The following is a 26,352-nucleotide window of genomic DNA, read 5'->3' as shown; positions in this document are numbered from 1 at the left end:
GTAACAGGAATGAGCACAGGGTTACAGTATGCAGAAATATTCAAAACCCTTTTATACCAAATGCAAAGAAATGCACGGTAGCAATGGATGCATTAGGTCACCTAGTTTCATATGATACTAGTATCTTCACTCTGGATTTAGAATAGAGCCCATGAAAAATCTGAAAGTTCCCCTCCGGACACACCACTAAAGGAGGTGAAGACACGGTAACAGCACGAGGACACTGAGCACTTTCTAGTGATTCTTCTCTATTTTTAAAATAAACAATTAAGTCTAAGAAATAAATTAGGTAACAGGAATGAATATTGTAACTGACCTGCTCCGTCATAGTTACAATATCATTAAATATAAGGAAAAGAAAATTAAAGAACTTACTTTTGGTCTTCTCACGACCTTCAGAAGACGCAGATGATGCAACTTTCTCTAAACATGGGACTTTTTTAAGAGGGGGGGGGGGGGTGTATTAGGGTAACAGGACTAAAACGTGCATTTTAACTCAAATATTACAAACATTTTCTGAAGAAAAAATGTTTAGAGCATAGATGGGATATGGAGTCGCTCATAATGCAAAAAAAAAACTAATTTCTCATGTTTTTTAATTATGATATTACATTGTAGAGTGTAGTTTCAGGGACTGGGGACAGGAAACAAATGCTATTTTTCAGTGTTCTAGATCATTTTTATTAATGTTTAAAGAGATTTATCTCGCATTTGCAATTATTTTAATGTGCAGGGCACTTTGCTTAATAACAAAAAGTATTTTAAAGTTAATTTGTATGCATATTTATACATTTTATGTAATGAAATGGCACCCATTCGGTGGAATGACCCTTTTACAGAAACCTTAAGCCTCTCTGGAATAATCTAGTCCAGGTCTGACAGCTCCAGGCTTCGGATCTGGACCTGAGTTCCCTTTAACTTTCCCTTTAGCTGCCGAAGCGAACTTCAGCGTCGTCCCCCAAACACAGGAGCTAAACCCCTGAACGCATCACCGTGACGCTCCCAGCAGCACCTGAGCGGGTCACAGGTGAGAACCGCACCGCTGCGGCGTCCCGCTGCGTTTTCACCTTCTGCATCACGCAGGTGTTGTGATTCAGAGCAGGTGGAGCGCAGGGGGGGGGGGGGGCATCCTCCTCCAGCAGCTCCCTTTTAACGGGGGGGGGGGGGGGGCACCGTTTACCGTCACCGCCCGTGAAATACCAGCCCGGTGTTTGTGTCCTCACCCAGCATGGAGAAGATGAAGTCCTTGGCCGTGTGGATCTCCAGAGCCCGCTGGTCGTCGTACTCCCGCTGGTCGTGCTTGCTGAACTCCTGGATGAGCCGTTCAGGTCCTCCATGCGGGCCGCAGACCTGAAGTCGAGCTCGGGCCCGCCGCCGTGCGGCAGCCTGCCGGCGGCCATGGTGGGGCTGTTCCCGAGGCTGCCCGCCGAGCCAGCCCGACTGGAGAGAGCAGGGGCCGCCATCTTTCCTCCGCGCTCACACACAGGTTTACTACTGCTGCTCGTCTCCTCCGAGCCGAGCCGAGCCGAGCCGAGCGCCGGAAACAACAGCGCTACTTCCGCTGCTCGCCGCCTTCAAAATAAATGTGTTGGTTATATATCACAGTTTCAGAAGCAGAAACACTTTCTTGATCCTGAGGAGAAATTGTTTTGTTACAGTTGCTCACGTTGCTAATCAAAGCATTAAATAAATATAAATAATAAAAAGTTTGCGAATTATAAAATATATATATTTTATAATACATTATAAAATATACTAATAGAAATAATAATTATAAATTTACTCTGGTACAATAAAAGCAACTTCTAACTGTGGAATAATGTAATAAATGTAGGATATGATAAAAAAATAATAATTATTGAAATGTAAAAATAATGTAAACTCCTTGCATTTGTTGTAACAAAGAATAAAATTTACATAATAATCTACCCAACAATTTAAAATAATTAATAATTAAAGTACAATAATAAAAATAAAGACATTTGTCATATACAATGAAACTGGAATAACAAATAAATTGTTGTGCAGTAATATCTGTGAGTAAAATACTAAACCTCAATATTAAACAATGGAATAAATTAGGAAATAATAAGAAAAAGGTAGTTATAGAAACACGTATTATTTTTTGTTGCTTATGTACAGACATGCATCTTAATTTCACCCGTGTCTAATAACTTTATTTAACCATTTCAATGAAAAGAAAAAACCTGTATAAATTATAATAAGTGTATGAGTGCGTCAGAATGACTGGATACCAAGTTAAACAAATATTAAAAAACAATACTACATGATACTAAAAATAATATCAATTTATAATTATGTTATATATTATATAATTTATGTTTTTTAGGGACAGAACACAGCATAGAATATGAATGAATGTAGCTAATATGTAATGCTACCCACAATTAATAATACATTACAAGTAAATATGTCATAAGAAACAACAAAAGGAAATAATTAAGAAAAGGTATTTTATTTACCAGCATCTAAGTGAAACTTATTTAAAAAATGCTTTGACACTGAAATCTTTAGGGACATTATAAGGCCTTGAATCGGAATCAGAAAAGCTTTATTGCCAAGTATCATACACCTACAAGGATTCTGCAATGACAATTTAGTACATAAACACAAACATGTAGCTTTAAAATTACATAAAAATGGAATGAACAGACAAGAAGATTTTTAGCACTATTTAGATTAAATATTTGATGCAGAAATATACGTGGCCTGGGGGCCTCCGCCGGCAGATCTTGAGCATTAAAGTCGAACTTTCATTTTTACATTTACTGCTCCAATTTACGACGGAAATGTCTGTTTTTATATCAGGTAAAACTATATTTCATTGCATGTTTTCTCTTTGTGCAAATAAACCTTTTCTCAAAGCATTTTCATTTGTTAGTTAACATTTCTTGGTGCTATTTTTCAGATCATTTTAAAGAAATGCTTTCAAAAAGGGGTGGGGACAAAATCAGCAGTTGGGGACATGTCCCCAGCGTCCCCAGTGTAAATGACACCTATGACTATACCCCTCATTGTTCTTTACATTTAGTTTTTATACTTTAAAAAAAAAAAAAAAAGTTAGAATTTGTCATTTGAAGGTAAAATCGTTGATTTTTTGACAGTATTTTACTTTGAAAGTCGTGGACGGAAGTTATGGTCCGTGTTGTTGACGCGTGCTTTACGCGGTGCATTGTTGTTGTTGTCCCAGGTGTGCAGTGTCCGCCTCTGTCCTGCAGGTGTCCCCGTTATTCCTCCGTTCAGCTCCGGTCGCTCCGGGGTGTTGACCCGGTAGTGAACGACCTGCCGGGGTCACCGGGCTCCACCATGGCGTGGAGGAGCTGCGCCGTCCTGCTCAGACTGACCGGAGAAGATGTTTTACGGAGCTCCGTGAGGGGAGGCAGGTCAGTAACCACAGCGGGAGGGAGGCAGCCTGTTCCGGCTGACAGACAGACGGACCTCCGCTGCCCGGAGTTAGCTCTGTTAGCTCTGTTAGCACTGTTAGCTCTGTTAGCTCTGTTAGCTCTGTTAGCACTGTTAGCACTGTTAGCACTGTTAGCACTCAAGGGCAGTGTAGACTGCTGTTAGCTGGCTAACGTTAGCCGGGAAGCTAACGGCGCTAACTGCTGTTTGTTTGTGTTTGTTTCTGAATGATTCTTTTTGATAAATAGTTTGACTACATAGTTTAATAATCAGTTTCTTATTAAAACATTCATAAATGTGTTGCTCTTAGTTCAGTTACAGAGTGTATAATTGATAACGCTGTACATTTTTTTTATCATGTTAACCTCAAGTTTTAGCAAAAGTTTGGAGTGAGATCAGGGCTGCGTCCGGAAAGTCAGAAGAATCTCCTTTCCTCACCTCCTTTCCTCACCTCCTTTCCTCGACCTCGATGGAAAACGTCACGAGGTCAAGGAAAGATGTGAAGGAGAATCCCGCGGGTCTGATGCTGCGTTCGAGACCGGTTGGAACTGCGATATTTCCCAGCTTTCCAGGCGCACGACGCCGAAAGTGAACGAAAACCATGGCTGAGCGTGACAAAGTGTGCACACAGTGGCACCTCAGCAGTGCTTCAGGTGTTACTGACATAAACAGCCTGTACTGGCCCCTCCAGCTACATCAGTTGGTGATGGTGGTGGTCAGTGTTGCAGGTCACACGTCCTCGTGTTTTGGCATTTTGAACAATAACTTTTATGCAGAGAAGAAGAGTCTTTACTGTAGCCAGCTACCTAATAGGCCCAACATATTTCTACATCGGTGTACACGCAGAACAGCTTTTACTACATGACCGTATGTATTATTTTAATTTAAATACATGCAAATATACTTGTTGTTGCTGTTTAGTTTATTCCTTGGGCGCTGACATTGTTTTGTGACGTAAGTCAGCTGCTACTTGTGAACTCGGGGTGCATATTTTTTCACCGACTTCCAGGATAGTTTTTGTAGTTGGAGGTCGGAAATTTCCCAGTTCCGAGTTGCCTGGAACGCGGCGTAATAAGAGAACCCGACTGCTCTTTTCTAGGCGACGGCGGATGTTACTGACGTGATGAAACTACAGTGTTCTGAAGATGGACTACAGAAAGCGCATCTCTGAAAATATTACTTAATAACTGAGAAAGCAGGCAGGCAGATGAGGTTCAGTCACTAAATAATGGACAGGCTGTCACATTGAGATGCTCACACTCACCCTCCTTCCCACCCACAGGCCGATTCATGTGCACAGGGTTTCCCACAGAATGACTGCGTAACTGTGCCGAGAGATGCTGAGAGAAAATATATATATATATATATATATATATATATATATATATACGCTGCGTGGAGCTCTGTCATAAAATACGATTTTACCCATTTTAAATAACAAAATCAGCGTTGATAATGTGTCAGGCTGCCTGTGTATATATTTTTGAAGATATTTTTTCAATGGGAAAATCGTGTTTGTCCAAAAGTTTGTTTGCTGAAAGTGTAGATGAACATATTTATTTATAATGCGTAGCCAAAAACTACTAGACAGGCAGAGAGGAGCGACTGTGTGATTGGTTTCTGTAACGTTAGGCGCAGGGATCTACCTAATATAGATCCGTGTGACCCGGAAAATGATTTACAAATACGACCAACCGTGATCTCCCCCCCCCGCCGGACCCGCAATGATAATGGTCCAAAACATAGTCAGAGTGGCGATCAGGAGTGACGGGATTAACCCGGTTGGCCGGTCGCTCTGTGGCCCCCTGAACAGCCCTGAAAAACTAGAGCAAGAAGCTGAATCAGTCAGACAGAAGACAACAGGGAAAATCTCTGCTTTTTATTGAAACAAATTCAACTTCTCATAAAACCGACGCTCTCGTCAGCGTCGGTTTCTGTGAACAGACCAATCACAGCCTGGATGGAGTTGGATTTAAAAAGAAGTTTGATGTGCTGCAAACTTTATAAATGTTGAACTCTGATTATGGACGAGTTAGCAGCCTGATCAAAATCAAGGCTGGAGACTTTTTTCTTGCACAAAGTTAATGAATAAAAAACAGCTGTAATTTGAATTAATATTACACTAGTGGTAAGTTATATTCTATTATATGAAATTATATTTAATATAGTAACATAATGAATATATTAATATCAAGCTTACAGTTTACTATTAAATTAACAATATACTTTCAATTTAATGTTCTAATGTTGTACTAATCCTGCCAACTAAAACACAAAATCACACTGTGATCACATGATTTGCTGTAATGTTGCGTACAGAAACATAAACGTCATAGTTTATGTAAGACAGCTGCTTTTCGCAGGAAATCTGACCTTCACATAGAAACCTGTTGGCTCGTACAGGCTGTTAGGCAACTGAGAAAGTTGGTGAATGCCTTTGTAGGTGGCGTTACAACCTGATGACATACAGGCAATAAATATGTTATAAATATATTTAAATTCCTTTTAAAACCTCAAAAATGTCCCTTTTAAAGGTGTGTGGCTGATTTAATCGGTTACAGCTCAAAGTGGCGCAGCAGTCTTAAAATATGTTGACAAAGTCTTGAAAAGGTCTTAAAAAGGTTTTGAATTTTACATCAGGATTCCTGTATATACTGATCAGATTACAAAAAAGCCTAAAGAAAGAAGGAAACTGAGTCTTATTAAAGTATCATAATGTGCGTCTGTGTTGCAGGATTTTGCTAAATGTGGTCGATGGATTTTATCGTTTGAGTTTGAGAACGTGCGACGCTTTAAATGTTGCCGCCGAAAGGAACTGTGGGACGGCGTTCTCTCCTTTCCTTTGGTAGAGGATGGTCCGGTGTACCCTGTGCTAAAGGAGATATGAAAGGAAGCATCGAAGCTCCTTTCTTCAGCGTTTAGAGACTTCGAACGGCTCTTATCACGGCTGCCGCTGAGATACTTCCGGGTCGCTTCACGCAGTCAGAACGTTCGGACGCAGCCTACATCTGTTAGAGGAGGAGCCATTCAGGCATTTGCAGCAGCTTTAAGATGGATGATCCGTCCAGAGCTTAAAATAGAAAAACCTCTCTGGTTCTTTCCTTAGTTTCAGTTTAAGTCACAAAGCACATTTACTCAAGTACTGTACTGAAGTACTAATGAGATGGAAAGTCTACTTGAGTGTTTTCTTTTCATGGCACTTTCTACATCTCAGAGGGGAATATTGCTGCTTTTTACTTCACTACATTTATCGGACAGCTTCAGCGACTAGTTACTGTCCAAATTAAGCTTTTTACAAACAAAACAAATGAAGAGTGAAAAAAAAAATGAATGTTTTGTTCTAAATTAAATTAACAGTTCATACAAGTAGCCTACAGCTAGTAGGCCTACGTTAGTAAGACCAAACCACGGACACTGTTTTAGTAATCTTTCATTTCATGGCTGCAGCTTCACAAACGTGAAGATTTGCTGCTTTATTTGGTTATTTTAATGTAGTTTTGACAAAACATTGGCGTTGTGAAAGTGTCGCTTCAGGCTCTGGATGACTGTGACAACATTTCTCACATTACTACTACTATAATCAGCTGATTAATACATAATGAAAATAATCATTAATTGCAGTCTGATACAACGTTGTTCAACTACATTAATGCACGAGGAATAATAATCTAATAATAGTCACGGGGACATTTTTCTTTTCGCTTTGATAGGCTACTTCTACATTTTCCTGCTTATAGCCTCCTTACATACTTTTCTTTAACTTTTTCAATGCAGTACTTTTACTTTAAGAAGGATCTGAATAGGTCTACTTTGTTCACCACTGGCTAAGCCGAAGCTTCTGGTTGCGAAGACGCGGGGAGTTTAGCACGGACTTGGCTGTACTCCCAAACATCAGTTGCTTTCTCGATATTTGATCACAGACAAGTTTTTTCCTCCAGGAATTCTAAAATCCAAATGCTAAAAAAACAAAAAAACACGCTTGCTCTTCCAGCTTCCACTCCGTGTGCGCGCGTGCATGTTGCCTAGTAACGAACGCGCTTGCGGCGGGATGACGGGATTTACCCGGAAACAACAAATCATGATTTCTGTATTTAGTTTAGAGAAACGCCTTGTGGGCGTTCTCTCTTATTACCTCTCAGCGTGGGAAATACAAGGTGTGGCGTGTGAACTGGTTGAAATGCGCGTGTCTCGCGGTGAATGCGTGAGGCTCGAGAGCCCTGATGCTAACGCTGCTGTTTGGTGGAAATCACGTGTTTTAATTTTAGTGGTTAAGTTGGAGGAAACTCGGTACACTTCGTGAGGGCTGGACGATAAAACAATAACAATAATTTTTCAATGACAATGTAAGAAATGTTTAATGAATATTCAATAAATGTTTGATTTTTTTCACTTGAATCATACAGGAGTTGGCGCATTTTTTTATTAAGATGTTTATTTTGTTGAGGAAAAACGGACTGAAAAAAGCTTTTACTTAATTTTCCTCCTGCATATTTGTTGGCACAGATTTTATCATGATTGTTTTGAATGTTCTGCCTCAGATCTGTGAAGCGATCCTCTGTTTGGCCTCAAGTGTTCTGACCATAAAGACGAGTTTAAACCACAATTAACCATCAGGTGTCTTCAACTTTCACTCGGGAGCAAAAATCAGCCTTTAAACTTGAAAGAAATAAAGATTTGATCCTTATCGTGATAATTATCGATACTGAAAGATATGAAGCTTTGAATCGTGAGAACATTTTTGGCCGTATCGTCCAGCCCTACACGTAGTGAAACGTCTACAACAGATTATTGATTCTTCAGCGTTAAATATCATCATCTTGCTGTGTTGAAACATTCCAGTTTGGACTCTCTGTTTTATTTGAATGTTTTTAGGCGTCACAGATGTGAAATGAGATCTTTGTTTTATGTCCAGCAGGTGGCCTCACAGCTTCCAGCAGAGATGTGGCTTCCGGAAAGCCGCCAGGAAACCAGAATCCAAGAAGGTAGAGGAGGAGCTGGGAGCCCCTCCCACAGAGGCCTCCGAGGCCGTGGTCCCCCGACGGACCTCGGTCCCCCCCTGCGACCAGCAGGCTCCTCGCAGCTCCCCCCGTGCCTTCGGCCGGCTCGTCAGGCCGCTCGTCTTCACCGTGGGGGTAGGTCTACCTGTCTACGTAGGTGATGACACCGTCAGCGATGTCACGGACAGGTGTTAACGCCATGTCAGTTTACAGGCTGCTCCTTCGGCTCGGCGGCCATCTGGCAGTACGAGTCCCTCAAGTCCCGGGTCCAGAGTTACTTCGACGAGGTCCGAGCCGATTGGCTGGAGAAGCTGCGACCTCAGAAGCGAGGAGACGTCCGCAAAGAGGTGAGCTGTGACGTCGCACTCCTCTGACCTGCGGTTTTTAGATCGCAGCCAGGTGAGCGCTCGAACTCACGAGCTTCACACAACATGCTGGAGACTCAGGTAAACTCCCGCTGCACCTTTGTCCCCTTAACTTGATCAGGTCACATCGTCACGTTCCAGGAGCGACGGCTGATTTGTCTTCGTGTGACCACGTGTCTGAGGTGATAATGACCTTCGCAGTGTGAGCCCTGATTGGCTGCTTGTGTTTCAGGTGAACCAGTGGTGGCACAGCTTGAGCGAGGGGCAGAAGACGGTAACAGGTGAGACCGCACGCACACACCTGTACCAGCAGAGCCGCAGGTTTGATGTCCCATCAGCCCCTCTGTCCGAGGCTGCAGCCACGCCGCTACGTTTTCCTGTTAAAACGCAGACCTTCTGCTTCCTTTCGCCTGCCGTCCGCTTTAAAACGGAGAAGTTTGAAAACGCTGTTGACCCTCTGTTCGTTTTTTAAACTCCGGGGCAGCGTGTTAGTGTGGACCGGTGAAAACAGAGGACCTGATTTAGGCTCATCAGTCATGGCGTATCCTTCCCTGATTCGTCAGGTTGCGATCACATGACCCCTCTCCAGAAGAAAACAGATGTCGGCCTGAGGCGTGCACTACGAAGGGAGTTTAACCAACTCAGATTTAACTCGGGCTTATCGGGGAAGGTCGGGAGCTGATGCGCGGTCGCAGAAAAGGGGCGTGTTCGACTCCGGATTTTCCTGATGATTGTGTCAGGATATGAGGAGATAAAGAAACGTTGGCGGCCGACAGAGCGAGGGAGGCTTGAGTTGAGGTCTGAGTAAATCTGATCTGCACAGTGTTCTTGTTGTGATTCTGTTTAGTATTTTATGTTTTGTGTAATATGATTAAGCGGTAAAGGTACAACTGCACATTAAAAAGGAGGTAATCTGCTTGTTGCCTTTTCCCTTCTCCTTTATTGACTTATAAACCTTTTTTGTGCATGTAACAGGTTTGCAAAGTGAAACTCTCGCTCCAGTCCATGTTGCCGAGCCGGTCGGCAACACGTACGGCTGAACCCGAGCTGTTTACCGGCTTCTCGCTGACCCGCCCTTCTCTGCTTCTGATTGGCTAGTAGTCCTTAACTAGGAACTGAGCATGTGCAACTCCCAACAAAGATCATTTAGAGACGAGGGCTGTTTCTCAATACCGAGTTCTCCAAGTTCGGACTTCTGTACTTTAAAGCTCGGACTCGGCAAGAGTACAATTGGAACAGCAGCGGACTTGACGGCCGGACCCGTTGGCGGGCCAGACCTCGCATCTTCAAAAACATCGTAGCAATTTTTTAGATCAGCTCTGTCTTGAGAAATCAGCCACATATTTGGAGTTTAAACAACTTTATTCCCCAATAAAAAAACTCTTAAAACTACTATATGTGACACAAGAACAGCAGGATTATAAGTTACAGTTGTGACATTTCCGCTTTTTGCCGGCGAAATGCACGCCAGCTGGCTCCGTCTCTTTCTGGCTCCGCCTCTTTCTTTCTCTCTCTCCCTGGATGAGTTTCAGCTGACTTTCTCCATCGGCAGTACGTCTGAACCGAACCGTGGATTTGGTGTATTGTTACACCCGTAGAAAACATTTAGGATAAGGACTTACTTACTCTCTTCGTAGTGCAGGTCGCTGGACCGCCAGCAGTGACGCAGCGATGTGGATGTAGCCTCACTGTCCAAAATACATATTATAACTTTAAAGCACAACATATTCACCAAAATAAAAGCCCAGCATGCAACACCAAGAACAGCTACCCCTCCCTGTGCAGCCAGACAGCCCGTTTACATCCAGAACTCTTATTAAACACTATTATAATATCCCTGAATGTCTCTGTGTTTTATTTTCCCAGGGATCATTGCTGCTAACGTTGTGGTGTTCTGCTGTTGGAGGGTACCATCTCTGCAGCGCTCCATGATCAAATACTTCACCTCCAACCCCGCCTCCAGTGAGTCTGTCCGCTCACGCTGCCAGAGTTCAGATATGTCAGCAGAAACTCTCTGCTACTCGCTTGATGGGGCAATTGATGGTTTTCACGTGACGTCACATTCCAGGGAAAACGGGCAAAAAAAGACGTTATTTTCCGCTGCCTGTCAACCAGGAAGCAAGCTGTTGCTTTGAGTTTGTTACTTTTGCGTTGCCAAAATGCTGGACGGTTGTGTTGAGCTTTCGTACGCGCTCGAGGAGGAGACGAGCCGAGCTGTGTGAGGGGAGGCAGGGCTCTACGCTGAGCTTTCTCCCAAAGAGCACATGTGCTCCGAAATGAAATAATTTAGAGTGAACAAACTATTTATTATACACACATTTATACTACGTGTTTGCTCCTTCTTCTTGTGTTCAACTATGGTGTGAAACCATTGAAGGACTGGAAGTGAAGACCCTGGTATCTGGACGCCTCGACGTCTAACAATATGTTGTTGAAGCTTTTTAAAATATTCAAAAAGATGTTTTGAAAACACTGATCAGTCATCACAAAAAACTTAACTGTGATTGGTCCACCAGCAGCGCCCACACAACCCACCCCTGATGGAAACAAGACTACAGAACAGTGTTACAATGACTTCAGTAAAACAGAACCAGGGGAACGTGTTAAGTGCAATTTATACTTGTGCGTTGAATCGCCGTCACCTACGCCGTAGCCTGACGTGCACCTCCTGCTCTCAGGAGGAGGCCAGAAGGAGCACATAGTGGCACACCGGCATCTTTCACACAACATGGAGGAGAAACTAGCTTAAATGAGTGTATTAGTGTAATATTATAACATATAAAAAGTTTAATTTTAATCCAGTAGTACACTGCTAGGATGTTATTATATGAACTATTTAATTTTACTAGGCTATTGTCATTTTATGTAATAGTAGACTAAACAGCCCACCTCTGGCAGAAAATGAATTCCAGCTGGACAAAACAGCAGTTTCATGTTTTCAGTCATTAAATCCTTGTGCAAGAAAAATACCCTACTTAATTAGTTAATGCTACTGTCTCATCATATTGTAGGTTGTAGTTACTCGAACATTGTGCTCATAAATCATTTTTCCGGTTCGCACGTATCGATTTTTAGGGGCATATGCGAGCAAACTGGTCACATGTCGTGCGAATGAAAACTATGAATTCATGTGAGAGAAACTTACTCTTCACAGCGTTTAAGATCACGTTTACTCCTGCAGCACCGTACACTGAGTGAAGACACTGAAACGGCGTCTGCAGCACAGCAGCGACGCACGGAGCTCCAGACTTAACGTACAGACAGTCGTGGCCGCAGATGTGACCCTGTTGACCCTGTTTCTGCAGGTCAACCGGAATTTGTTTGGTAGATGACCGAGGTTCTTTATCCACGAACAATCCTTCGTTTTGCGATCTTTCATCAGTTCTTCTCTTCGGTCCACGTCGGACAGACTTGAGACTTGGACCAAAGACACACAAGACTGAGTCAAACTTTGTCCGTTTTAACTGGCTGTAAGTGTGGTTTCTATATTGCCAGCACCTGTGAGCTGCTTACAGGTGAGTTTAATTACAAATTGAAGGACACATGTTTGAAATAGAATTATTTCTGTAGATTTAAAGAAGGTGCCAATGATTCTCTTCAGTCCGTTTTTGGAGTTCTGTGGGGAACAACAAACATGAGAATACCAAAGCTGTCGGCCATGACTGTATGTGTTCAAATAACTGTAGTGATGCTGAAAAATGTCTTCCTTGTATATCTGTGGCAGACGTGGGCTGGAAATGCTGCTTTACGATGAGCCATTACTTCCGTGGGCGCTCGAGCTTCTGCCCGACCCGTGAGCAGCGCGAATGCTGACCGCTTGATTTTGATGTGTGCTTTAACGTTTGTTTTATGTGTGCGTGCACTTTTTAAGCGGAAGGCAGAAAGTATTTGAGCCTCGCCGGCACCTGCTCTGCCTGGTGAATTGTCTCTGTTGCCTTCTGGACGTCGTCATGCGCTACCAAGACGAACCGCCGCTCCAAATAAGACTTTTAAACTCCCTGTAGGGCCTTTTATGGTGTTTCAAATGTGCACATACTGGCTGCTGTATGTTGTGAATGTTGGTTGTATTTTGTTCGTTATGTAGGTCACATGTTGCTCTTAACTAATTGAGTTATCGGGATTAATGAAGTTGAAAGAATTGAATTAATCCACTGTTAATTAATGAAGCAGCAACACGGACGCAGTGAAGTCCAACGTCTGTAACGGTGTGTCGTCCCTCAGAGACCCTCTGCTCCCCGATGCTTCTCTCCACCTTCAGCCACTTCTCCTTCTTCCACATGGCCGCCAACATGTACGTCCTCTGGAGCTTCTCCACCAGCGCCGTCTCCATGCTGGGCAGAGAGCAGTTCATGGCCGTCTACCTGTCTGCAGGTGAGAGCGGTCCGCAGGCTGTGGCCCTGAACACGACGTCTGTGACCGTGACGACGCTGTTAGTGGAAAGTACAGCGATGTGTTGTTGTTGTTGTTGTTGTTGTTGACTCCGCCTTCTTTGTGTTTGTTCAGGTGTCATTTCTTCGTTTACCAGTTATGTGTGTAAGATGGCAACGGGGAGGTTCGGTCCATCTCTGGGCGCCGTAAGTACCAACATTAGTTTTTTATTTTACTGGAAATAAAAATCTAAATTCACCTCAGAGAAATGAGCAGACTGAGGATCTTTCTTTTTAAATTCTGGATTGTTTTACCTCCTCTGTCTTTTTAAAAATGATCGAAAGAGAAGCAGAAATCGCTCTTCAGCTGATCTACTCACAACTTTATTTAACCAGGAAGTCCCCTGAGATTCAACTCTCTTTCCAGTTAGTATTAAATCACATCACAAATAAAGGAAGAGACTAAATCCAGCTGCTTTTCTCTGTTTTAACACGGCTTAACTTCATTTTACAAGACTAGAACATTAAGATGGAGGAAGTTTTGCTAATAATTCCAAGTCCAGGGAGAAAAGTTAGAGAAAGCTTTTCTTTCCCAGCTCAGTGAAAACCTTTGGAACCTGGTGAGAGAGGAGCGGAGATGAAAAGCATGACTTTGTACACAAAAAAATAAAAGTGAAAGTGTCTACGTAGTGACGGCCAGGAACCAGAGGTAGTTATAAAAGGTGGAGGGTACTAGAGGCAGCGTGTAAAGTAGGGTAAAACAAATTAACTAATAGATAACTTTTCTAATTGATAATTTACATTAAACAATATTTTTTTGGATCACAGGTTTTCTGAAATAATATGGAAATGCAAATGAGGCAGTATCTAATTAAATATGCGCTGAACCCTGGATTCATTTAGTTTTAAACTTATTGTTGTATTTTGTTGACGTATTAGACTCAAATGTTTTTACTGAGGGGATTTTGGAGATCTCTCTTTATCACTCCATAAATCAGAAAATAATGTCAAAAAAAATCAGGAAGTACGCACATCACGGTGTCAGAAATCGACACGAGCCAATCAGATCAAAATCTCTAAATTGACCAGATCATCATAAAAAAAAGTTGTTGTCTGCCTTAAGGTGCTGAAAGCAGAGGCGGTTGGGTGTTTTATAGCACAAGCAGCGGCCGTGATGTTGATCCTCACTGCTTCTCAGTAACTCGTGACTTTCATGTGGGTCTCTGTGTGTTTTCAGTCTGGAGCCATCATGACCATCCTGGCGGCCGTTTGCACCAAAATGCCAGAAGCCAAACTGGCCATCATCTTCCTCCCCATGTTCTCCTTCAGCGCCGCCAACGTAAGACACGCTTCACCTGCTGCACCTGTCTGGCTGTTTCATCATGTACTCACCCCCCTCTCTTTGCAGGCTCTAAAGGCCATCGTCGCGATGGATACTGCCGGCGTGGTGTTGGGATGGAAGTTTTTTGACCACGCTGCTCATTTAGGAGGAGCCCTGTTTGGAATGTAAGTCGCTGTTTCCGACCAATCGCAGCAGCCGCTCTGCACCCTTTTCTAAATTATAGACCGTACAACAGAAGTGGGCGGGGTCACCCTGACGTGAAGTTATGTAACTTTTGGGGGCGTAAACATTAAAGATTCCACATGTTACATCACATATAGCACTTGTTGGCGTTCATCTGTTTTTCTTTTATATTTTGTAAGATTTCAGCGCTAAGGTTTAAAGCAGACCTATTATTATTCTGCTTTTCCAGTCCTATATTGTAGTTCTGTGACTCTGTATGGCAAGTTTGCATGATTCAAAGTTACACTGGTCATTTCAGCCTCTGTCTGAAACAAGCTGTAGATGCTCCTGTCTCTTTAAGGCCCCCCCTCTCAAAGCCCACTGTCTTCTGATTGGCCAAGACCTGAAGCATGTTACCAGGCTGCTGTTGTCGCTGGGCGGAACAGGCAGACTGAGCGTTGCTGTGCCGTTGCTATGGGAGCACATGACCATATATGGAACAGCGGCTCCGTCTGGGTATTACGGAGCCGTTGGTAGAAAAAGCAGTTGAAAATGTTCAGAACAGGAGGAAACCTGAGGTTTATGCTCACAGGGATTTCTTTTAAATACTTTAACCTCATTATTTGAAGCTTTGGCCACGTTTAACATGAACATCCAACATTATAACATTACAGATAAGTCATAAAATGTGGAAAATCTTAATAGGTCTCCTTCTAAAAAAAGTTTCTATTCAACGGCACCTTTAAATCTGTGTTTGTGCCTTTTTAAAAGCTTTTAATATGACTTTAAATGATAAACTACACTTTTATTTTGGCGAGACTGTCAGTCTGAAATAATTTCCCATCTGTCCCGTCTCATCCAGGTGGTACATCCTGTTTGGTCACGAGTTGATCTGGAAGAACCGAGAACCTTTTGTTAAGCTGTGGCACGACCTGAGAACAGGAGGACGACCGGGCGGAGGAGGTGACGGAGGTGGCGCCGTGTAGAACGCTGAAGCGCCGGGGCTGATGGGGGGAAAAACACATGTACAGATGTATAAAATGTACAGATGAACAGAAAGAAGCTGCACCGTTCAGGACACCTTGACAGGAAGTAGGTGGGCGTAACGGTGACCTCAGCTGGTGAAGTCACCTGGATTTAAAATAATGATCATATTTATAAAAATAATCGACATAAATGATTGATGTTTTGTTTGTTTGTGTTAGAGGCGAAGCAGAAATCCAAACTGGGACTGAAAATAATTATTTTACTGTTTTTGATTGTGTTAGGGTTAATTCATTATTTAGCCAATAAAAACATCCAAAAAGCCAGAGATTCAGTTTCTAAAGGTGTGAAACAGCTCACTGGTTAAAAGTATACAAGTCTTTTGCTGTTGATTCATTTATTAATTTAAGGCTTTAATGAAAACCTCTGGTTTAAAACCACCAGCAACTGGAAGAAAAGAAGTAACAGTAAAGTTAGACAAACTAAAATCCACTTCTAAACAATTAGCATCTGCTGAACTGAGATGCTGCACCGCTCCTCTGCGGTCTGTGGCGGTCGTGATGGAGTCGCCCCCTGCAGGCTGCTGGAGAGGACGCAGGTTGAAGTTACCTCCGTGCTGTCTTGGCACCACAAAAAGTGCTTCTTGTTACCAGCGACAGGCTCAGACTGTTATACCAGGTGACTCCCAGCGACCCCCTTTGTAATTAACAAGAAACTTGAAAGGAAGAAGCTGGTGGAAACGAGGGAGGGGAGTTTGTTGTGTATGTAGAGGAGCTGCTAGCGAGACTTCTAACGTTAGTCCAACACGACAAACTGCTCTCTCCAGCTCTGACTCTGACTTTCATCGGCGTCGTGTTGGTAACATAAAAGTGACTTATCCAACCACAACGCCGACACGTTTAATCTCCATCAGATGGAGGTAAAGGGCTGCAGGTCTGAAAGAAGCTCTATATATTCTTTCTGCAACATAAAAATACAGGTTTACGAACATTTTTAAGTTGTAAGAAAGTTTGTCTTACACTAGTGAGGGATTTTTACTTGCATTTGCACGGGGTAGTTAACTGTGACCCGCAAACATGAAGTCAGTTTGATAAAGAGACAGTTTAAAGTCCACAAACTGTCAAAACACAGACAAACACAGCAGAGGCTAGTCTGCATGTTGATCTGCACGCAAGCAGCACAAAGAATTAAAAAGACAATGTCAAATAAAGCACATTAATAAATTTAGAAGAGAATATAGATAAAAATATATACTGCACATATATGTATACATATTTAGATACTAGAATCCAGGCACTTTTACTTATTTGACCCAAAATTGCAAATCACTCAAAATCACAACAGAAGGGTTCGTAGGAAAATATGTAACTGTATGAACAGTAAAAGTACTCATGATAAATATGAGCTTTTAAAGTTACTACATGTTGTTTTAACTGTTAATCTGGTATAAACTTTAAATACTTACAATGAAGTTCGCCTGCTGTTTTTTGTAAATTGTACATAAATGAAATATCGTACTATAGTGTACTGCAGTTACTCATCAGAACAATAAGCTGGCTGCTGGAAATTATTTCAGAAATTAGCACGCTACCTGAAAGCTACACGAATATATTGGTAAAGTCAAACATTTCATATATATAAACGATATATATATAGTTTATAGTTTATATTGCAGTAATTGATCATTTTAGCTGCCGTTATGTTTTCTATGTAAAATCTTTCATTCAGAAGCAGATTTAATAACTGTCAGATAAACGTAGTGTAGCTTTTAACTAGTAACTGGGTACATTTACTCTGTACTTAAGTAGAATTTTAAGAGTATTTTTTTCATGCCACTTTCAACTTCTACTCTGCCACATCTCAGAGGAAAACAAACTACTTTTTACATCACTACATTTGTCTGACAGCTTTAGTTATTACTGTTCAAATGATACTATAAAATATTAAACCAGTGTTGGCCAACCTTTCCACTTTGTGCATTAGGCTGATTAACTGTGTCTAGCTGGGGCTCTTAGTTGCATTTCAACCTTTGAGTTTTTATCAGTTCTACCAAAGAGATGCTTCAAATTATCTAAAGTTTCACTAAAAATCATCAGAGATTAGAGAAGTCTGTAAACTGAGGGCAGCATCTACGTTCATCTCCCATTAATCATCCCCCAAATTCATCTGCTACATGAATACTTGTTGTTGTTGTATTTTTACTGCTGATACTTTAAGTACATGAAGCTGAAGTGAAGTGCTTTGAGAAACTGGTCATCCCAACAAACATCCCAGCCTGGACCCTCACCAGTTTCAGAACCCACAGATCCACAGAGGATCTCAGCAGTCTGGGCTGAGTGCTGCACCATGTTTACCTCCTAAGTCGGAGCTGGGGATGTCGGAAATCCTCGCTTGGCTAGCCGTTGTTTGGCCAGGTTAGCCTTCGTTTTACCAACACTGGTTGGTTAAACACAGTAGCAATACGTGCACAGACAGCAGCTGGACGGCACTTTGTGTACGACAATTTCTATGAGACACGAATACACAGAAGTGCTAATAAACAGGATGAACTGCGGCTTTCACTAACTTGATACTCGGAGCAGCCATCTTGGGTCACAAAGTCGGTGGTAGTTCCCTTTTAAAATTTCCGACTTTGAACTCAAATTCCAACTTCTCATGTCAAATGGAAAGAACCAGAAGTTTGCGACTTGTCACATATGGATGCATGGTCAAGACCCATCGGTGTCAGTTTGTAACGCTAAATATTTAACAGGAAAGACTGAGTAAGGAGGTGGATGGAGGGCCAGAACCCCGACTTTGAACCAGGAGACCGGGGTTCGTGTCCCGTGTGAAACAAAAAGTCAACATTAAATATTTTTATTAGTGACTTACGTTAACTTACATGTTAACTGACGTACGTAGTTATTTTAATCCAAACCAGGATCTGTTCCTAACCTTAACCAAGTAGTTTTGTTGCCTAAACCTAACCAAACTGCAACTTTTCAAGACTTTAACAACGTTTTCAAAATGTTTCGAAACGCTAGCGTTTTATTTTGAAAGTCTAACCGGACGTTGCATATTTGTTGTTGCTAAGGGTTGCTAACTTGACCGCAGAGACTTAAACGTCTAAAACGCCAAAGGGCCTTGACCAAGCGTCAATATGTGATGAGTCGGGAGTGAGAGCGTGTTGTCATATCGGGAGGAAATTGATAATCTTGCAGAGTGGTGCTCAGAGAACAACCTACTGCTCAACGTCAGCAAAACTAAGGAGCTGATCGTTGATTACAGGAAGAAGGAGATAAAGAAACACACTCCTGTCTACATCAGTGGAGCAGGTTTCAGGTTCCTGGGAATCGGCTTCACAGAGAACCTGACATGGACAAGTCAGACTTGCCACTAGCAACATTGCCCAGCAACATTTCTCAAAAAGTTGCCCCGTGTATTATCAGCCTTAAGGACAGTACCCACCCAGCCACAGCCTGTTCACCCTGCTGCCTTCTGGGAAGAGATATAGAAGTTTCTGCTGCCGCACCACCAGACTGCAGTGGAATATAGTTTATTTCTGTTTACTATCTTTGTAATTGCTTCTAATTTACTGTATACTGTCTGCTACGTAGCAGGAGGGAGTAACAAACCCAATTTCACTTTACAACCTGCTTTATTGTGACAAATAAATCTACCTTTTACCTTCTGTTAACACTTCTTTAGGCTAACTTTACCTACTTTGAATGCAGTATTAATGAATGTTATATCATGTACTTCAGTAACAGTATGTCTCCCTGTTTTTGTAGTTTTTTGTCTGTGGCATTAATATTGTTATGTTCTATCGACTGAGCCATACTGTGTTTTTGAGGCCAGAACTGATTAATATTGGGGTTAATAATATTGGCCAACCGTACATTTTGAGCAATGAAAAGACGCAGACTGAACAGGACGCCTGGATTAATATTAGTGAAGCTCAGTTAGAATGTGAGTTCATCACAGAAAGAACTGCCGACATGAAGACCTTTAAACTTTTTATTTTTTCCTCCAGATTGATGAAATAAAGTATTATAGATGTTAGTCGACTTGAAGGATCCTGCAAACAGAGTTGTAGGTGAAACACTCGCATGTCGATAATCCTGTGTGTTCAGAGGCGGTTCAGCCTCTGCCAGAGTTCATCGACCCTGAAGACCAGCAGACCTTCAGAGGATCAGATCCACATCACAGGAGCAAACCTGAGGAACAGCTGCAGAGAAGAACGTCCAGCAGTCACCTTAAAAAACTTCAAATTCGAAGCCCCGAAGGTAAGAACCTGATTAACGGGACAGTCGAGGACTTCAGAGTGGTTGTCTGTTCGGTTTTTCAGTCTCAGTTGTTTCTAAAAAAGTGGAGTTGGTCAGTAAACGTAGGATATTTATTTGTTGAAGGAAACAGTGTGGGCAGAGTTGACCAAAAGATGAAATTAAATTGAAACCTGGAGCTCAACTGATCAAACGGTCACAGTTCAACAGGTGACCAGGCCGGGGTAGAGGAAGAGATCGTTCTCCAGATTCTATTGGTCCTTGGCAACCTGTAAATATATTTACCATAAACCTGGTTCAGTAGTTCCAGGAGTCAGAGTTGTGAAGTTTCACTATCTAGTGGCAAAGCAGGAAAGTTTTGACACAGTGAAATAAGAAGGTTGGAGGTGTTGTGTATTTTTCTTATTGTCGAACCAAATAGAGAAAAGAAACTTCTGCTCCCAATACAGAACCTGCATGTCCCTCCCCTTCCTGTGGAACATCATCGACCTTATTTTGGAAAAAATGTGGACGATAGTTAACAACAGACAACTAATGTTTAGATCCTGTTTGAATTGTGGCATGAATTACACACATGATGTTTGTCAGTTTAAAAAATAACTCAAGTCAAGAAAGTCACAGTTTGTATAAGGAAGTATAACACTGTGAAAATATTTAATTACAAAGACCACGAACCCAGAAGTTGCGTATGTGACTGACATTACTCGTTACTTTAGTTAACTGAAGCAAATGTCACTGAAGTTAACGTCACTGAAGCTAACTTAACTGAAGTTAACATCACTGAATCATCATTTTATGCTCATGTTGCCAATTTTTGCACATACTTGTCAGCATTGTATTATAGCATTATTGTATCTTTTTATATTTTTTGTATACTTTTACTTTTGTATAATTTTACTGTAAGCACCAATTCATACCAAGGCAAATTCCTCGTATGTGTAAATGTACCTGGCAATAAACCGGATTCTGATTCTGAAGTTAATGTCACTGAAGCTAACGTTACTGAAACTAAAGTTAATGTTAACGTCACTAAAGCTAACATCACATAAGCTAATGTCACTGAAGCTGATGTGCTCCTAAGCTGACATTACTGAAGCTTGTCACTAAAGCTAACATCACTGAAGTTAATGTCACTGAAGTTACGTCACTGAAGCTAAAGTCACTAAAGCTATAGTTACTGAAGCTAACGTTACTTTAGTGAACTGAAACTAATGTTACTGAAGCTAATGTTACTTTAATTAACTTACGCTAACGTCACTGAAGCTAACATCACTGAAGCTAACGTCACTGAAGTTAAGTGGCTCAACGAAACTAACTTCACTGAAGCTAACGTTACTTTAGTTAACTGAAGCTAACATCATTGAAGTTAATGTCACTGAAGCTAACGTCACTAAAGCTAATGTTACTAAAACTAACATTACTGAAGCTAATATTACTTTGTTAACTGAAACGAACGTTATTTTAGTTAACTGAAGCTAATGTCACTGAAGCTAACGTTACTGAAACTAAAGTCACTAAAGTTAACGTTAACGTCACTGAAGCTAACGTTACTAAAGCTAACCACTGAAGCTAACATCACTGAAGTTAATGTCACTGAAGCTAAAGTCACTGAAGCTAACGTTACTGAAACTAACGTTACTTTAATTAACTTACACTAACATCACTGAAGCTAATATTACTGAAGCTAACGTCACTGAAGCTAATGTCACTGAAGTTAACGTTACTAAAAACTAACATTAGAGAGCCTCCATGTGATGTGATAAAAGGAACAGGATTTATTGGATTAAACGCGTCACTGAAGCTAACATTACTGAAACTAAAATTATTGAAGCTACCCTTCAGTTAATTAAAGCTAATGTCTCTGAAGCTAATGTTACTGAAACTAACATTACTGAAGCTAACGTTAAGTTAGTTAACTGAAGCTAACGTCACTGAAGCTAATATTACTGAAGCGAACGTCACTGAAGCTAACGTTACTGAAACTAAAGTTAATGTTAACGTCACTAAAGCTAACATCACATAAGCTAATGTGCTCCTAAGCTGACATTACTGAAGCTTGTCACTAAAGCTAACATCACTGAAGTTAATGTCACTGAAGTTACGTCACTGAAGCTAAAGTCACTAAAGCTATAGTTACTGAAGCTAACGTTACTTTAGTGAACTGAAACTAATGTTACTGAAGCTAATGTTACTTTAATTAACTTACGCTAACGTCACTGAAGCTAACATCACTGAAGCTAACGTCACTGAAGTTAAGTGGCTCAACGAAACTAACTTCACTGAAGCTAACGTTACTTTAGTTAACTGAAGCTAACATCATTGAAGTTAATGTCACTGAAGCTAACGTCACTAAAGCTAATGTTACTAAACTAACATTACTGAAGCTAATATTACTTTGTTAACTGAAACGAACGTTATTTTAGTTAACTGAAGCTAATGTCACTGAAGCTAACGTTACTGAAACTAAAGTCACTAAAGTTAACGTTAACGTCACTGAAGCTAACGTTACTAAAGCTAACCACTGAAGCTAACATCACTGAAGTTAATGTCACTGAAGCTAAAGTCACTGAAGCTAACGTTACTGAAACTAACGTTACTTTAATTAACTTACACTAACATCACTGAAGCTAATATTACTGAAGCTAACGTCACTGAAGCTAATGTCACTGAAGTTAACGTTACTAAAACTAACATTAGAGAGCCTCCATGTGATGTGATAAAAGGAACAGGATTTATTGGATTAAACGCGTCACTGAAGCTAACATTACTGAAACTAAATTATTGAAGCTACCCTTCAGTTAATTAAAGCTAATGTCTCTGAAGCTAATGTTACTGAAACTAACATTACTGAAGCTAACGTTAAGTTAGTTAACTGAAGCTAACGTCACTGAAGCTAATATTACTGAAGCGAACGTCACTGAAGCTAACGTTACTGAAACTAAAGTTAATGTTAACGTCACTAAAGCTAACATCACATAAGCTAATGTGCTCCTAAGCTGACATTACTGAAGCTTGTCACTAAAGCTAACATCACTGAAGTTAATGTCACTGAAGTTACGTCACTGAAGCTAAAGTCACTAAAGCTATAGTTACTGAAGCTAACGTTACTTTAGTGAACTGAAACTAATGTTACTGAAGCTAATGTTACTTTAATTAACTTACGCTAACGTCACTGAAGCTAACATCACTGAAGCTAACGTCACTGAAGTTAAGTGGCTCAACGAAACTAACTTCACTGAAGCTAACGTTACTTTAGTTAACTGAAGCTAACATCATTGAAGTTAATGTCACTGAAGCTAACGTCACTAAAGCTAATGTTACTAAAACTAACATTACTGAAGCTAATATTACTTTGTTAACTGAAACGAACGTTATTTTAGTTAACTGAAGCTAATGTCACTGAAGCTAACGTTACTGAAACTAAAGTCACTAAAGTTAACGTTAACGTCACTGAAGCTAACGTTACTAAAGCTAACCACTGAAGCTAACATCACTGAAGTTAATGTCACTGAAGCTAAAGTCACTGAAGCTAACGTTACTGAAACTAACGTTACTTTAATTAACTTACACTAACATCACTGAAGCTAATATTACTGAAGCTAACGTCACTGAAGCTAATGTCACTGAAGTTAACGTTACTAAAAACTAACATTAGAGAGCCTCCATGTGATGTGATAAAAGGAACAGGATTTATTGGATTAAACGCGTCACTGAAGCTAACATTACTGAAACTAAAATTATTGAAGCTACCCTTCAGTTAATTAAAGCTAATGTCTCTGAAGCTAATGTTACTGAAACTAACATTACTGAAGCTAACGTTAAGTTAGTTAACTGAAGCTAACGTCACTGAAGCTAATATTACTGAAGCGAACGTCACTGAAGCTAATATTACTGATGCTAACGTCGCTGAAACTAATGTCACTGAAGTTCACATCAATAAAACTAACATCAGAGAGCCTCCATGTGATGTGATAAAAGGAACAGAATTTGTTGGATTAAACACATCAGTGGGGCTACATGTGTGCACGGAAGATGGCTAAGTTACCTAGCTAGTAGCAGGCAAGCAATGAACGTTAGCTTAGCATTACAGCCCTAACATGTTGGTGATGTGAATTGTGCAAGACGAGAGATGTAGTTGATGGAGCAGTTTCACACAAAAGTAAATGTTACTTTACAGTTTCACAAAAAACTGTGACTTTCTTGACTTAAAATATCTTAAACTGACAAACATCATGTGTAATTCAGAACACAGGAGAGGCTAGTCTGCACAGGAGAAAATTATCTCTCGCTGTTGACTAACGGACATATTTTTCCCGAAATAATGCCCCATGGCGCGGAAAATACTCATTAGAGCACAATATGTGGACTCATCCGCCGCTAAAAATAGTCCCCAATAAACGCACTATTTATACCTGTTTCATAAAAACCTTTTTAACAATGAAGCCTGTTTTTTACATGTTGCTGCTAATAAGACGATCGTGTTACTGTGTGTCCGCTGGAGGTTGGCTTTGTTTTTAGGGGGGTCTCTGCACTCCCGTTAAAAATCACTCTCAGAGCTGGTTTCGACATCCTGGTGTGTTTCCAGGTGTTCCAGGTGTGCGTGGGGACATTGAGCAGCATGGCGGTTTGCCTGCAGGTTGTGGGTCTGCTTCTGGGCGTGGTGTCCTGGTGTCTGCAGTCCAGCTGTACCTCTTCTCAGGCGTGGAAGGTGAGCAGTCAAGCGGAGGCGATCAGCACCAGTCAGTGGCTGTTTGAAGGTCTGTGGATGAGCTGTGCTACCAACTCGATGGGGTCCCTCCAGTGCAGCAAGTTCAAGACGGTGCTGGGACTACCAGGTGAGGACTCACCGCTCAGTCATAAACAACCCCACAGGAAATAACGTCTCTAACCAGACTCTTTGTTAAACATTGTGTTTTTTATGACCTGACGCGTACTGGTCTCCAGCTTACCTGCATGCCTGCAGGGCTCTGATGATCCTGTCCCTGCTGGTTGGCCTGGCCTCCATCATCGCTTCTGTGCTGGGACTCAAGTGCACCAAGATCGGCAGAACCTCAGAGTACGTCAAAGACCAGATCGCCCTGACTGGAGGAATCCTGTTCATCCTGTCTGGTATGTGAGCTGAGTAGAAATGATCAGAACTGGCCAAAAGACATTTTAACGTAACATCCAAATGTTGTAGCAGCTGCCCTGTATGTCTTCTTCGTGAATATATTGGGTGTCTTTTCAGGTGTCTTCACGCTGATCGCAGTCTCCTGGTACACTGCCAGAGTCATCCAGGAGTTCAACAACCTGCAGTATGGAGGAGTCAGGTCAGTCTTACACTTAAGACCTCCTCTACAGTGTGGTGTTTGAACTCCTGCTGCTAACACTGTGATTGATGCTGCTGCAGGTTCGAGCTGGGTAAAGGTCTGTATCTGGGCTGGGCGGCCTCCTGTCTGGCCATACTGGGAGGATCTATGCTCTGCTGCTCCTACAGGAAGACTATTCCCACCAACTCTGCACGGTAAACCCACAGCACCTCACAGCTATGCCTCCTACTACGCGTAGTACTGCCGTTTGTCCACAGGAGGGCGTCGTCAGCAACAGACAATCCTTCCTTATACCACTGACACAGAGAGGGCTGGATTCTGGTCTATGATTCGTCAGCATCCTGTTCGGTATAGACCAGACGTGGTCCCAGACAGAAGTGTGGAAATCCTGAACCTGAATCCAACATTCATAAGTCACTTTTAAAAAACAAAGAGATCCCAATCCGAAAAGGACCCCGGGACCATCAGTTGTGTCCTGAAATAGAATTTAGACCCAGTCCTTCAAAGACGTCTTCTCTCTAGTTTGATTGCTTTTCATCACATTCTCCAGTTAAACTTTTATTCTTATCAGGTCAATAATTTACTAATAGAACTATCATCTCAGACTTAATATCAGCACGTAATTGATTTTAACAGACTGGGATTTGGGCCACAAAAACATGCAAGCTTTAGTCTATCCGCTCGACCACAGATGGATTGGAGACTGGATTGTGTGTTTTTTCTTTTGGGGAATAAACCAGAAAGTTCTTGTTCTCTCCTGCAGGCAGTTTTCTTACAACTTCTCCACAACGAGCCGAGGACCGAACATCTACAGAGCAGCTCCGGCGCCCGACGGCAGCAGCTCCAAAGCTTACGTCTAAACCTCCCCAGCACTGCTGCTTCCTGTCTGATCTACTGCTGCAGGACGGACACTGACAGCCGAGCACAGCAGCATCACAAGCTAATTCTTATAACTTTTTTTCTTGACGCAAAATTAAATGTGTGTTTTTTAACTAAAGGAATTTTATTGCGAAGATTTATTTAATTTTTGCCAAAGTCTTTGTGAACTTTCCAAACCTTCCTGCCTGCTTTAACTGAGGATTATCTGTTTGTGAACTGTTTTATTTTAACATGTTGTAAATAAATGTTTCCCGAATCTGTA

At 41.5% G+C, this 26,352-nt stretch overlaps 2 protein-coding genes across 3 annotated transcripts; both read left to right on the top strand.

Annotated features, from left to right (window-relative positions):
* The first annotated feature begins 3,254 nt into the window (after positions 1-3,254).
* LOC119882592 (presenilins-associated rhomboid-like protein, mitochondrial) lies at positions 3,255-15,970 on the top strand. Of its 2 annotated transcripts, none has more exons than XM_038692690.1 (10): positions 3,255-3,404; positions 8,336-8,555; positions 8,627-8,767; positions 9,018-9,066; positions 10,652-10,747; positions 13,007-13,156; positions 13,289-13,359; positions 14,390-14,491; positions 14,561-14,658; positions 15,519-15,970. In XM_038692690.1, the coding sequence occupies exons 1-10, from the start codon at positions 3,328-3,330 to the stop codon at positions 15,640-15,642; spliced, it is 1,128 nt and encodes a 375-aa protein (XP_038548618.1). In that variant the 5' UTR covers positions 3,255-3,327; the 3' UTR covers positions 15,643-15,970. The 2 variants fall into 2 exon arrangements, with proteins under 2 accessions (XP_038548618.1, XP_038548619.1); XM_038692691.1 differs by having other exon boundaries at positions 3,258-3,404; positions 8,339-8,555.
* Positions 15,971-19,713: 3,743 nt separating this feature from the next.
* Positions 19,714-26,352, top strand: LOC119882594 (claudin-19-like). Its single transcript, XM_038692693.1, has 6 exons — positions 19,714-19,905; positions 24,488-24,737; positions 24,847-25,011; positions 25,130-25,211; positions 25,292-25,405; positions 25,975-26,352. The coding sequence occupies exons 1-6, from the start codon at positions 19,729-19,731 to the stop codon at positions 26,069-26,071; spliced, it is 885 nt and encodes a 294-aa protein (XP_038548621.1). The 5' UTR covers positions 19,714-19,728; the 3' UTR covers positions 26,072-26,352.

Source organism: Micropterus salmoides, unplaced genomic scaffold (assembly GCF_014851395.1).
Source record: "Micropterus salmoides isolate LMB-PRFRI ecotype aquatic unplaced genomic scaffold, ASM1485139v1 Ms_hic_scaffold_3, whole genome shotgun sequence".
Classification (NCBI taxonomy): domain Eukaryota; kingdom Metazoa; phylum Chordata; class Actinopteri; order Centrarchiformes; family Centrarchidae; genus Micropterus; species Micropterus salmoides.
This window is presented reverse-complemented; position numbering and strand designations above follow the sequence as displayed.